The sequence below is a fragment of the Macrotis lagotis genome, chromosome 3, assembly GCF_037893015.1.
Source record: "Macrotis lagotis isolate mMagLag1 chromosome 3, bilby.v1.9.chrom.fasta, whole genome shotgun sequence".
Lineage (NCBI taxonomy): Eukaryota > Metazoa > Chordata > Mammalia > Peramelemorphia > Peramelidae > Macrotis > Macrotis lagotis.
The window spans coordinates 278969660-278984605 of NC_133660.1; the positions used below are offsets into that span (position 1 = coordinate 278969660).

The 14946-nt window shown below is 46.9% G+C and overlaps 1 protein-coding gene across 8 annotated transcripts in view; it reads right to left on the minus strand.

Moving 5' to 3' along the window:
- Positions 1 to 14946, minus strand: part of ANO1 (anoctamin 1) — a 132266-nt gene that overhangs the window by 71013 nt on the left and 46307 nt on the right. For all 8 annotated transcript variants that reach the window (XM_074230871.1, XM_074230870.1, XM_074230867.1 and 5 more), the window contains exons 4-5: positions 1767 to 1865; positions 481 to 632 (exon numbers count right to left, since the gene is read on the minus strand). In XM_074230871.1, the coding sequence (XP_074086972.1) occupies positions 481 to 632; positions 1767 to 1865 (251 nt within the window). The remainder of the gene's footprint in view (positions 1 to 480; positions 633 to 1766; positions 1866 to 14946) is intronic.

Sequence of the window (14946 nt, forward strand, 5' to 3'; positions counted from 1 at the left end):
CCACTTTAGTGAATTCCAAGAAGCAGGTGAGGAGGGAGATCATTCCAGGCCTGAGGCTGGACAAAAGCCTGGACATAGGCAATGACTTGACATGTTGAGGGTAACAAATTGGCCAGTCTTTGTCACTTGATAACCCATGAACCCCTCCTAACAGAGGGCAGGTCTGGCATCCAGGTGATGCCCAATCCACCTTTCTTGAATTACAGTGATTTTAATATCTGCAAATTCTCCTGGCAGAATAGCTGCATTTCTTTTCATTTTAATTTATTTCTTTTTATTTATTTAAGGCAAATGCGGTTAAGTGACTTGCTTAAGGTCACATAGCTAGGTAATTATTAAGTGTCTCAGGTAGGATTTGAACTCAGGTCTTCCTGACTCCAGGGCCGGTGCTCTATCGACTGTGCCACCTGGCTGCCCCCTCTTTTCATTTTATAAAGACAAGATACGCAGGAGCCTAGGCCAGGCCCAGGTCATACTCACAGGTGCTGCTTTTCTCTAGAGAAGGCAAAAGAGAGTTTCTTTGAGTTCTGAGATCTGCTGTCAGCCACCCGGGGTTGGATGGGTTCTGTTATTTTCTGGAGGACGGAATTAATTTTTTTGAGGAGGCCCCGGCTCTGGTTAATCTGGTACATCTGAGGATTGTGGGAGAAAGGAAATAGGTATCATTTAGCTGTGGGGGGTGGGGTGGGGGGAATCTTCCTGATTGGCTCCAGCATGGGCCCAAGAGCGAACCTGCCGTCCGTATCAAGACAGATGGGCTGGCTCTGGGACAGCAAGTTCCTGCCACAGGCCTTCCCAAAGAAGCCATGAGGAAGATGGAGAGAGAGCAGCCAGTTCGGCAAACCAGCAAAGTTTCCCCAACACATTCAACGTGATGCCTGTTGTCGGAGAGACTGGCAGATGATGCAAGGGGCATGGTCTGATGGACAGGCCTATGTAAACGGTCCCTCATACATCCGGTCCTTGTCTCTCCAAAGCTAAACAAACAGCCGGGAACAAGGCCGTAAAATCCCTAAGTAACTGTCCATTTTCGGGAGCCCAGAAAGCAGGAAATGGGATAAAAAAAGGATAAATTGGATCAAGATGCCACAATGGAGACCTGGAGCCTGAACTTTAATTTCATTTTTATTAGCCAACTCTTTTAGCAGCTGAGCCATCTTTTTTTTTTTTTTTCTAATTTGGGTTGGAGTTTCATAGCTCAGAAAATATCAGACCCAGACTCAGGTTGTTGTTCCTTTTCTACAAAATGGACAGAGGAAGGCAAGAAGGAATTTTTGAAAAAGCTCTGCGACGGTTTCCTCTAAAAGTAAATGTAGAAGTCCAAGTGACTTCTTATTGTCCCTGAGAAGCAGGAAAATGTTTTTTGGGGGGGAAAAAGATCCATCTGATAGGTACCATCGGCATGGCGGGCCACAGAACTGACAGCAAACCATCTTGCCAAGTAGCCCAGCCTCTCATCAGTCCTCATCTGTGGCTGAGGCGCTCCTAAGCTGTCCTGAGGCTGCAGTAGGGCACTGATACACACACACACACACACACACACACACACACACACACACACACACACACAGAGAGAGAGAGAGAGAGAGAGAGAGAGAGAGAGAGAGAGAGAGAGAGAGAGATGAGAGAGAGAGAGAGATGAGAGAGAGATAGACACAGAGAAACAAAGGGAGACAGACAAGAGAGAGAGACTGAGACACACAGAGACAGAGACAGAGAGACAGAAGGATATAGAGAGTTGGATTGATGGAAGAATAAACACTGACCTTCTTGGTGGGCATTTTGAGCTTCAAAAATTCAGCTTCTCGGCAAAGAACGTTCCAGGGCGCGTGGATTTTCACAAATCCAACTCCATGTATTTTAGTCTGGGAGGAGAAAAAGCAGCTTCAATGAGACAGTTGGAGACCTCCTTGGGACTGGCACTCCAGCCCAATTTTAAGCACTAGAAAAGCACCCGTGTAAATAAACTCTGGTCTCCCCAGAGGCATCCCATGAAGCTGGTAGGCATCTGACTGCTTAACAGGTAATCTTGAACCCCAGCTTCCTGCCTTAGCAGTGGCTAGGAGTGAGTAACAAAGATACTCTGAACCGACTGGAGGAGGGGGACTGGAAACTAATGTGAGTTAGGGAAGAAGAAAGCAAGGGCAAAGTAAGAGAAACCCAATTCATCCTATGGATGAGCTGAAGTCATGGGGCCAAAGGACAGATCCAGGGGCTGTGGCTGCTGAGCCTAGGACAAGGAAAGATTGTCGAGAATGAGAAAGGTGTTAAGGACTGGAAAAAGGCGAATGTCTCACTTTTCAAATAAAGAACCACTTCATATTGGCAAGTGGGATCCCAGTTCAGGCTCTTATTAATGGGACGACTAGGGGTAGCTAGGTGGCAGAGTGGATAGAGTACCGGTTCTGGAGTCAGGAGGACCTGAGTTCAAATCCAGCCTCAGACAATAATTACTTAGCTCTGTGTGAACTCAGGCAAGTCACTTAACCCCATTGCCTTGCAAAAATTGTAAAAATAAAAAAGGGATGGCTAGTGAATTTTTAGAAGAGGAAGCAACAATCACTCAGACTGACTGATTTCATCTGGGACAGGTCATGCAGGTCAAGCTAAGTTGATTTTCTCTTTTGATTAGGTTATCATTAGCCTGGTAGAGCAGGAAAAAAATTTCTAGAGACCACTTATCTTAACTTGGGAAAAGCTTTTACCAAAGTCTTTCTGAAGCTATGCTAAGAACAAGAGATGTGGACCCGATGATAGCGGCTGAGAAATGGTTGGACAGCAAAAGGCCTAAAAGTAGTTACTAACGTGGCCAAGTCAATTTGAAAGAAGTCCCCAAGGCAGTACCATGGGTCTGTATTTGGTACTATGTGATTGAACACGCTTCTTAGAGTTTTGGACTCAAGGACAGTTTTAGGTGAAAGACTATAAGCAAAATTATTTCAAGTGTTTGGTCCACAAAAACATAGCCTTTTAACACCAAGATTCTGAGGCAGCAAAGTATGCAACAGAACCCAGAAGACCTGAGTTCCAATCCAGCTTTAGATACTAGGTGTGTGACTCTGTCCAAGCCCATGTCATGGTTAGAACTTCGTTGGGAAGAGTGAGATGCCCCAAACAGAGGCCATCTGCAGTCAGGTAACCTAGAACAAAAATCATTAGACTTTGCGTCAAAATGATGGGCTGGAAGACTGTGGGTCGTACAACCCAGGCCAGTCTCTTCACCTGGTTGTGCCTCAGTTTCCTCATCAATAAAATAATGATCCTTGAGGTCCAAAGTTCTCATTTTGCCGATGGAGGATCTGGCATCACCCAGGGAGAGTGGGAACTGCCCCTAACTCTAGGGCTCTGTAAATATCAATAGATTTTCTTTCCCAAAAGAAGGTAAGCTCACTGAGGACAGGGACGAGTTCACTCATTCCACAAGTATCCACATATGTGTGAAGTCAAGTCTAGACTCTGGGTCACAGACAAAATGAAAGACCTAATCAATGCCCTCACAGAGTCTGTGTTCCATTGGATGAAAAGAATACGAACCAAGAAATAATTTTTAAATGAATAAAGTAGATACACTGGGGCAGGAGGAACACCAGGAACTGTGGGCCCTGGAGTCACATTTTTGCCTTCCCCCACACCTAACCATGGCTCAGTATACTGTAGGGCCTCAATCAGTGCTCATGTAGCACTGATGATAGTTTTTGTTTGAAGAAACTGCTTCATGGATATTGAATGAATGAACATGGATTAAGTGCCTCCTGAATACTAAATATTGTGCTGGTTTCTGAGGGAGACCCAAAGAAGGGAGATCCAAAGTCCAGATGGGGGAGAAACCTCAAAAGGAAATGCCTAGGGGCAGCTAGGTGGCTCAGTGGATAGAGCACCAGCCCTGGAGTCAGGAGTACCTGGGTTCAAATCCGGTCTCAGACACTTAATAATGACCTAGCTGTGTGGCTTTGGGCAAGCCACTTAACCCCATTTGCCGTGCAAAAACCTAAAAAAAAAAAAAAGGAAATGCCTCACCAGGGCAACATCACCCAAGGGCATGAGGAAGGGACAAGGTAAAGGAGCCCCTGAGATTGGAGGGGAGGAGACGTGGCCACTTGAAGTACCAGAGAGGACTTCTTAGAGATGGGGAGGGGGAAGCAAACAGGGCTTTGTGGGTATCTTAGTGGGCAAAGGGAGAAAGAATCTTGAAGGCCATTGAACAGTGCCATTTTACAGATGGGGAAATCGAAACCCAGAATCCTAGAGCTCACCCCTCATTTTACAGATGAAGATACTGAGCCCCCTCAGAATCCGAGTGATTTACCCAAGTTTACACAGGTGGATTTGAATCCAGGTCAGCTGATTGCACACCCAACCCTGACTCTCAATGAAGTCCCACAGGGCATAGAGACCCTTGCAGGTCCCTCCCCCCCTGCCCCGACTACAGCAACCTGGTTCTGCACACCCCTAAGCTTACTGCTAGGGCCCAAGTGGGCAAGAGTGGAACTTGTGGGAATTTGCCCTTGTGGGGAGTCAGCGTCCACCCCAGATAGGCTCAATAAATGACTTCTGAGCTGCTCCAGGCCTCATGGGTATAGGGTAGGGATGGGGAAGGGGGGAGGAATCATTATCCTCCCAGGGGTTTTCTTTCCAGTCAAGTACACTGTGCCACACTAGAGACTCCAATTATAAGCCTTGAAATCCATGGAGACCACTGGTGACGGTGGCCCCGACCTGCTGTTTGTTGTTGGCTGCTCAGTTGATGTGAACAACACAACCCATCCCTGGAAACATCTGGCCAGAGCAGGGAACTGGCTCGTGGGACCCAGGGAGCACATGGGGCCTGCTGGAGGCCTTACCAGGAGTGCCCAGCTCATTGGCCAAGGATGCTGGGAAGTTTGCAAGAAGAGTCAGGGAACCGGGCCTTCGGTTTTTCCCAAGCCTAATGCCAAAGCCAACGTGGGGCCCTGCAGGTTTCCGGCTGCTTTCCTCTAGGGGCTCCCAGACTCAAGAGGAGTTGATGTGGCCATCGGTGAGAAGAGAAAAATGAACAAACTGCCCAAGGGGGACCTGGTCAAAGTCAGATCTCAGGACCACCGAGATCCCCAGCAAAGCCCAGATACAAGGAAATGAATCCATCGTAAAGGAGTTATGGACCCCAGCTATGGACCCACAGTTATGACCCAGTTATAGGGGAGTACTGGATTTGGAGTTGGAGGAATCTGGGTTCAAATCCTGCCATATAGTAGGCACTTAATAAATGATGATCTTCAAAGACCCTCCAAGGAGGTTCTGGGAGGAAGGAGTCATAGTGGCCTGGGGGGGTATTGGTGCCTTTCTTCCAATGACCCCTCCAGAGATGGAGAAGAAACCTTACTGTGCTCATTTGACAGAAGAAAGGAAGTAATTACCCAGGGTCATTTGATTAGGGATGAAAGGATATTAGTATCAGAAATTTCTTATCCTCTCATTTTGCAGGTGTGGAAACTGAGGCACAGAGAGGTGAGGTGACTTGTCCTAAAATCATAAAATCAAGAGGCTTTCCTTAAATCTGGGTTGCCCCACTCCATGACCAAAACCCTTTCTCCTCTCCCAGCCCCCTCCAAAGAAACCTGGCTAGGGGGATAATGAGACACGCATGACCTGCCCTCCCAGGTAGGTTCCAGGAAAGTCCAAAGTGTTTGGTAAAATGCTAGAGAATGAGGCATGACTGTCTTTTAATACTGCCAGAGCCGCGAGGCCACTCCTCATCCAACGGATTTTACCCATTGCCACAGGAGCCAAGACTTTCAGCCACCAGAAAGGACTGAATAGAAAACAAATACCAAGACCAACTCTCCTCGGACAAACCAAGAGGCCTCCTTAACCAGGAAGACCAGGTTGACACGGTCCTTCCTCCACCCCCACCCCAGCTTTCTAGTTAACAAAGGCCAGCCTGTAGGTCCAGGTTGAGGCAGAGGTACTTTCCCTGGGGAGGAGGAAACGGGCCCAGGAGAAAGAAGGTCAGAGGCTTCAGCTGAGATTTAGCCAGCCCCCCAGGAGAGACTCAGAGAACACCCCAAGGAGCAGCAAAGGGGAAAAGATGCAAAGACACATTAACCCTCTAAGTCAGGAAAAAAAAGAAACAGAGACATGGGGTAGCCCCTCGTCAGCAGCCTGGGAGGGACTCTGGAAAGGAGATTGCTGCTTTGGAGGGAGGGGGAGACCAGATGGTCTCTGAGCAGGTCCCTAGCAGCCTGGGGGGGGGGGGCTGTCAGACAGGGTGGAAGTCAGGACAATGGTGCTACATACAGTAGGTGCTCAATAAATGCTTTCTGAGTTGCTCCAAACCTCATGGGGGAGGGAGGGGATATATTATCCTCCCAAGGGCTGATATTATTTGGTGTTCTCATCTGATGCTCACAAGAACCGTAGACAGCAAGAGCGTTATTGTTGCTGGTAGTCTTTTCAATCAGGCCCCATTTGGGGGGCTTTTTGTGGGAAAGATACCAGAGTGGTTTTCTCTTACTTTCCTTCTCCAGGTCATTTTACAGATGAGGAAACGGAGGCAAATAGAGTGAAGTGACTCGCCCAAGGTCATACAGCTAAGTGTTTGAGGGTGAATGTGAACTCAGGTCTTCTTGACTCCAGGTCCATGGTTCTATCAACTGAGATACCTAGCTGCCCATTTTCATCCCAATTTTAAAAACCAGGCGCCTCAGATTCCTCCTCGTCCAGGGTGGGATTTAACATAAAATTTATGGGTTTTGCTAGAAAAGCATGAAATCTTTCAATTCTGTGGCAGAATTTGAATGCAGGTCTCCTCGATCCTAAGTCCAACAGTCCTGATAACCACACCCTGAGTCCATGAAAGGATAGATTCAGGAAGATTCAGAGTCTAGCTTCAACAAGACAAAGTCCAGATGTTGGAATTCCTCCAACTAATAAGTTAACATTTATATAACATCTATTGTTTGCTAGGCACCGTGGTTGTTACCTCATTTGATCCTCACAGCAACCCTGGAGATGGATACGATTATGAGCTCCCTTTGACAGATGAAGAAATTGGGACAGACGGAAGTTAAATGACTTGCCCAGGGTCACCTTCCTGACTCAAGGCTCGTCTGCTACGATGGCAAAGAATCCTTGTAGGATCCAGGTTAGCCCTAGGGAGTTAGTTGTCTGAGAACCAGAGCAGTTAAGGGTCACCCAGTCAGGAGGTCCCCTGAGCTCACCACTCCATTCATTCCCCTGCACTGCCTCTCCGGATCCTCCCCAGATGACTGCTTCATCTTGGAGAGGGAGGAAGAGTTCCTGTATAAGCTGGTCCTCTCTGGGGACCCCTGACCATGCTTGGAAGTGGGCGGCTGCCAGTGCTGATGTTCTTACTCTCAACTCAATTCTGCATGGGCCAATAAACACTCCACATTGAGTGACCTAGTGCCCATGGGGTACCAGGCGCTGTGCCAGTCATGCTGGTGGGTATGATGCCCAGCATTGCTCTGGCACCATGCCAGGGAGCATGCCAGACTTGGCTTCACAGGGTTCATCACAAGTCGGGCTTCTGGGGGCTGGGATTACCACTCTCAGAAAATAAGAACCACCCACTTTCTAGTGAAGATATGGCCAATTCTGCAGGTGTCTGCAGGAAGTAGGTAGAGGAGTGGCTTTGGGGACAGAGGCTAGTGGGGTACGGGTGGTGACAGAGCAGCAGGGAGTAGTGGGGGCTTTCTATGGGACAGAGGTGGCAGCAGCCTGGGGGGCCTCAGGGCACTAAGGTCCAAGGATGAGCCTTGGGGCCTCCCTCCCCTGTGATGAGGAGGAGTGTCCATATTCACTGGAATAGGTAGGAATTCACCCAAGGGTGGGGAGCAAACAATGATGAAGTTGTGGCCAGCACCAGAAGCACCCACTGGTTTTGGACGAAAGTCAAGGAGCTCTTTGTTGCCAGCTGCGTGGCCCAGGATGAGTCACCTCCAGTCTCTGACCCTCAATTTCCTTACTTTTCAAATGGAATAAAGGACAATTTTCCTCCCTCACAAGGGTGTTGAGAGAAGAATCTGTAGTTCCAGGAGGACCAGAAATATGGAGTATTTTCTGCTGTCTGCCTCCCTCTAAGCTTGGCTTGCTGGGCGGCAGCATGTCTCCCTTGTGCTGGGGTTGGAGGGGATGGCCCCAGGCAAACCTGGAAAGCTGGGAAGGTGGCCCTTGGCACTCAAGGCTAGGCCTGCTGCAGGCTCAAGGAAGCAGGAAATTAAAGGTGCAAGGTGGGGGAAGGGGTGAGGCAGAGTCAGGCAAATCTAACCCAGGACCAAGGATCCTTCTTCTAAGAGACCCAACAAAGTGGCCATCGAGCCTCTACTCAAAGTTTGTTAGTGTTGGCCCTCTTTGGACAGTGGCCTTCATGGTCAGAAAACTTTTACTTAAGTCCGGCCTAAATGGGCTTTCTGCCAGCTGCCACCCATTTCTCCTAGTTCATTCCTCTGGGATCAAATCTAATCCTTACTTCAAACAATCCTGCCCATCCTCAAACACAGTTACACCCCCCCCCCACACACACATACACACGCCACCTTCAGCTTTCTCTTTTCCAGGCTCACCACCCTAAGTCTTCTCACTCCATCCCATCAGTAGCCTTGGAATACTGGCTAGTTTACCAATATCCCTTCTAAATTATGGCTCTTAGAGTGGAAGTGACTGCCTCAGGGCGTCCACCTTCTTAGTCTCAGAGGCTCAACCTCTTTGCAAGGTCTCAGTCCACAATGAGCCACATGGCTGACTCAAATAAAGACTCAGATCTTCCTACACACACACACACACACACACACACACACACACACACACACACACAAACACGTTGCTTCTTCAAATGAAATAATGAGATAACTTGAGATAACTTGAGAAATGCTTGTTGCCTCCCTTTCCCCTCTTCTTCCTACTGTTTGAGGTTCTCAACTCTTTCTTGTGATTGACCCTTGGAGCTGGCCATCAAAGAATTCCCACTCAGCTGTTTGATGAGGCCACCTCCCTCTCAGGGGGTTCTAGAGTGCTCAAAGATGCCCTTCACATCCAAAGAAGGGACTCTCTCATGATGGCAACATAGGCATGAGGTCACCATGGAGCCCTACTGGATTTGAACTTGGGCCTTCTCTGACTCCCAATCTCTTCTTCCCCTTACCCATGATGACCCCTAGCTGTTAGACTTAGGGAGTGGGAACATAGCAGCCTTCTCCCTGCCAGGAGCCATGGTCAGAAGTGCCATTTACCACCAAGCCTGTTTCCTTATCTGCTGACCTCTGTGCAGGGAGACCTTTCCCTATTCTTAGCTTTCCTCTGGCTTCTGTAGAGTCAAGAGGCACAATTCCCTCTGTGTTCCTCCACCAGCTCCCTGGTGCCCAACAAAGTCACCCAGTGGCCTAGAAAGGGGCATTCCTGCCTTCTCTGCCAGTCCAGGCATCTTTCTCTAAAGTGGGAACATCCACAGTCAGGGAAGAGAGGGGGATAATTATGAGATGAGATCCTGGAAATGAGCAGGAAGAATTACAGGTAGGGAATGCTTCTGTTCACACAGCTCACACTCCCAGAACCCGGCCACTTTTTAATGGTCACGCCTTCAGCAGGGTCTCTCCAAGTTCAACATGGGGACAGGGTGTGCTTCCTCTCCCCATGAAAGACCAGCCTCCAAGGTCATAAAGTCCAGCTATTTTGGGTCTGGAGTATTCTGCACTTTCTAAAAATAAATTACTCCCATAGTATAAACATCCAACATCCTATATGGCACAGCTTCAAAAAATGTGAGTTTTAGACAGGAAGAAATATTTGGGTGATGGAGTACATCCATATTCGCATTAATGGACCCCCACTGTTGGGGACCTGAGCCTTAGGACTTCAGATGTGCTGAGGTCTTTGGGTGGGATCATGATGGACCTGCCTTAGCTTGAACACTGTGCTATATACGGACCCTCTGGTTCCATCTAGCTTCACCTCTAGGAGCCTAGGATCTATCTCATCTCCTGAAGGTATTGGGTACCTCAAATATTTGTCCTTGCTTGTCTAACTTTCCATGCTGCTCATCCTGAGGAAAGAGAGAAAATCATCTTCACTTCTGGTGTCTCTTTAATGTATAGGGCAGCTGGGTGTAATAGTGGATAGGGCACTAGCCCTGGAGTCAGGAGGACCTGAGTTCAAATCCAAGCTCAGACCCTTGACTTACTAGCTGTGTGATCTTAGGCAAGTCACTCAACCCTGATTGCCTTGCATCCAGGGCCATCTCCACTTGTCCTGATCTATATCTGGCTCCTGGACCCATATGAATCTGGAGGAAAAAGTGAGGCTGGTGACGTATTCCAGCTCCTCCTCCCTTAAATCCAACTCACTTGCAAGTCATGGCATCACCTCCCTGAAATATCATCAACATTTTAATGTCCAGCATCTTCGCATAGAATAGACAATAAAAAGTCTGATGAATCTGATTAAATAATTGGCCGTAGACCCTGTATTTTTCATGCTCCACTCAGTTGGCTCATCTCTCAGTGAGGTCAAGGGTACAGGTGCAGGTCCTATTCCAGGTGCCCCCAATGCTACTTGTCATTGAACCCATCACTCTTGTTTTCTCATTCACAAGTCTTGCCCCAACAGCCATGAGGGAGCTGTGCCATCATGGCCAGTAGGGCCCTGAAGACTTGGGATCCCCACTGTAACATGGGTATCTGGACATACCTCCCAACATCCAAGACCACTGAAATTTCTGGCATTTGGAATTTGTGCAATATATAGATTTATATTTATTTATATAATATCATAGTATACATACAATATATATTCGATTTAAAAAGTTATCTAAATAGCTATCCCACAATGACCTCCTTGGATTGTGCCAGAGGCAGTATCCTACCTCTCCTACCTATAGGGATGGCTCAAGCCACCCCAGTGCCACTCTTAGGAAAACAAGTTCCATTATAAATCTTCCTGACTACGTGAGCTGGAGCTCAGGGTGGCTGGAAGTGGAACCCAGAGACTAAGGAGCAGAGTTTTTCTTGAGCTCAATCCAACTAGGTGCTACTACAGAGTAAACTGAACCTCGTGGGACCTCAGAATGGAGCTAGGAGCCCCATCCTCCCTTTTAGTACCATCCAAGATGATGCCAGCACATAAAAATATAAGACTTTGTGGGGGTTCTTGTTACTGGCCCCAAGAAAGGCAAGAAGTGGTGTTCACAACTAGGTTCTTTCTCCAACGAAGTCCAGCATAGGTAGCAGATCATCTTAGGGAAAAGGACAGTTTACACTGCCCACCCGCTTTGGGGGGCCAAGAGGGACCTGAAGTCTACACTACCTTTCCCATCTCTTCAAGACATCAAATATGCAGGGGATCTTAGCACCCACAGCGCTATGGGATCTTCCTAGAAGAACCAGCTCACTTGCCCAGAAGTAAATGACTGCTGTGAAGCTCCCTAGAGAAATTCCCATGATGCTCAGTCAAGTTGCAGGAGGAAGGGGACAACAAGTCACTCCTCTCCAAGCTCAGCAGAAGAGATGAAGATGAACCCCCACCTAGGCCAGGGACCAAGCTCCCTCTAGGATAATACAAGCCCACCTGGGTGGCCTTTGATTGTTGAGCTGATTTTTGTTTATTTACTTTTAATTTCTATTTCTGTCTCTTTTCCTCACTCTTTCTTTCCTTGGCCATCTCTTAAAAGAAGAGATTAGAATGTAGGCATCTAATATCTAGCCTAAATATTCTTTTCCCCAAAGGACCTAACAGTTGGGTCCTGGTAAAGTCAGATCTCGAATAAACAAGAAGCCAGTTCCTCTCTCCCTTTTGAAATGGAGCAGAGAGTGGCCATCCCTGGTAATCACCCTGGCCCCAGCTAACACACCCCTCACATATTCCTGATCATCCAGGCAGCCTTTTAATAGACTCTGATCTGGGTTTGTTTTTGTCTTTGTGTTTGGTTGTGCAGATGGCAGCTGGATGGGGCTCTCTACAACAGATCCATCTCTGGGGGTGAAGCTCTATTTGGGTGCAGGATCACTGGCCTTGGCCCCTGAAGGGCCTCTGGAACACACTGCATCATGCCCACAAGATTAAGTGAAATGGGAAAATTTTAGATTAGGGTCTAGGGCTGTAAAATATCTGACAGCAACATTGTGCATTAATCGACTAAGGTACATTTGACTCTTTTCAACAAAACAGTAAGCAAAGATAGTTCTAATGGAAAATATTATCCATCCAGAGAAAGAACCATGGAATCTGAATACAGACCAAAGTGGACTCTTTTCACTTAGATTTTTTTCCTTGTGTTTTTTTTCCCCTTTTGTTCTGATTTTTCTTGTACAACATGACTAATAAGGAGATATGTTTGACATGTTTGTACATTGTGGGGGGGGGAGAGGGGTGAGAAGAAGGGGAAAATGGGACTCAAAATTTTGCCAAAAATGAATATTGAAAACTATCTTTACATGCAGTTGGAAAAAATTAAAATATAAAATAAAATAATAAAGTATCTGATAACTTTTCATAGTCAAAGTGATGCTTCAGTATGCAACCAGGGAAGAAATGTACAAGTGGCCACTAGGTAGTCCTTAGGGGGCAATTTCCACATAAATAGATTCATTTCTTTGGAATGAAAACAATCCTTTGCCTTGAACTGTCTGCTGGAGGGCTGTGCCCATTTTAGGATCTTATTTAGAATTACTGAGGGAGGAGGAAAAGGCTGATTGTGGAGATGTGTCTACATACCTCAAGTTACATTCTTAGACATATTTGATGATACCAAGTATCTATACTAACAACTCAGCATGAAATTGCTGCTACCCAAACACGGTTTCCCCAAACTTTCTCAACCTTTGATATCCAACACCGAGAGAAAGCAACCTTGCAGAGTAGTGCTATTTTGGAAGAGAAAAACCTTCCAGTTCATCAGAAGAAATGGGGTTCCTGAGGAGCCAGTAATAATTGGCCCTTTGTCTCTTCCTAGGAGGCCTCGTGCCAAGCTAAACAAACTCTTAGATCACCATGACCAGCTCTCATGTGTCTCCCGAGTGCCAGTCAAGTGTCTCCAACTACCCACTAGATACCTCTTCTTACCCGAGATGGATCTTGGCCTCTCCCATCCCAAACCCAGCCTTGGTCCTGCCTGATGTTTTCTCCAAATGTTATTGTGATCTACCACTCATCCCTAGCTACCATATATATTCCCTCCTCTTTCTTCTCCCCATTCCCAAACCTTTCCCAAGTCTTGATGATTCAACTTCCTCCATATCTCTCATATCCAATCCTTTCTCTTGGTTCACACCATCATCACCGTAACTCAGAACTTCATCACCCTTTGCCTAAATGAATGCTCTGGCCTCCCAAGTGCTCTCCCTGCCTCCAGCCTCTCCTGTTTCCAACCATCCTCCTTAGAGCTGTCAAATTGCCATCCCTTATATATAGTTCTATGTCATTCCTATTCTCAAGAATGTTTTGTTGTTTTTCCACTGCCTTCAAAATCAAATACCTATGGCTCTAATCTTAACTTTTGAGGTGAATAACATCCTCCCCCACAATTCCATGGTACAGATAAACTGGCCTATATGCCATTCTCTGTAGAAAGAATTGCATTTCCTGCCCTTGGGCCTTTGTCCAGGCTTTCCGCCCTATGTGGAATGTTTTGCCCTTATGAAATTCCCAGCTCAAATGCTACGTCCCACATCAAAGCTCTCCTCGTTTGCTTGATTCTCTTCCAACGATTATCTTTCCACTTTCCTTGGTAGATCTTTCCTGAAAATAGTTGTGGACATATTTTCTCTATATCCTCTACTGAATATCTAGGAACATGTTGAGGCCAGTAGTGTGGGAGCTTCCTGAGGACAGGATTGGCTCACCTTTTCCTTTGAATTGCCTAACCAAGTGGATGGAACAGAAGAGGTGCTTTAAATCTGAAAAGGAGATTAATGAGTATGGTTGCTCACATCCATCAAGATAGAACCAGAAACAAGGGGGAAACTGCAAAGATTGGAAAAACTTCTTTTCCTTGATAAGGGGTATGATTTGGGGAACCCTCCTGGGGGGCTTTAAGCAATGGCTTAGTGACTTCCTTCAGTTGGAGGATTGTGGTATCTTGGAAGACCCACAAGTGGAAATGGGAGGTTGTGGAGCTCCCCCCCCACTCCATTCCTATGGAGTTCTACCATGAAGAATCTAGAAGGCAGAATCAATTTCTGCTTCCCAATCTGTACCCTTTGGGAACTTGGAACTTTCCTCAAAATGTGGAGGATTGCTTGGTGAAGATTGCCAGCCAATGCTTGTTTGGGGGCCTCAGCTTAGATTTCCAGACAACTGAGTTCTTCCATATGCAACTGTCATTCAGATAGGAGTTCCTTATTTATTGAACATTAAGATCCAGTTTCCCATCAGGTAAACATTGAACAAACCTCCATTAAATGCCTCCAATCAATAAATCTTTGATGAAGTATCCCAGAAGCAAGACCTGCTGTCACTAGCAATAAGGGGACCACCTGGGCTCCCCAATGGGCCAGAATGTGTCTCCTCAGTCACATCCAATCGTCACTGACCCCCCCTTTTTTTAGCCAGGGCACCCCCATCCTCCTAGGCAGCTAGGTTTTTCACCCTGAGGTTCCTGCTCTCCTTCCCACCTCCTTCTACCTCTCCAATCAAAGATGCAAAGTCATGTTAATTCCTCCCCAAGTCTCAATGCCCTTCTTTCCATTTACAAGCCAGTCAACACTTATTCAGGGCCTCATCCCTCTCACCTGGACTATTGCAATAGCAATTCAAAAAATGGTCTCCCAGCTTTCAATTCAATCTCCTACAGCTGCCAAAAATCATCTTTTGTTTAGGTCACTCCCATAGTTAATTTTTTGAATTACACTGAATTTACTCCTGCTTTCTATTTAAATATGAAATGCATCTGACCCTGAAGCCAATCCCCCAGAAACCCCTCAGAAACCCCTCAGAAATCAGCCTCCCTGCTCTTCTCTC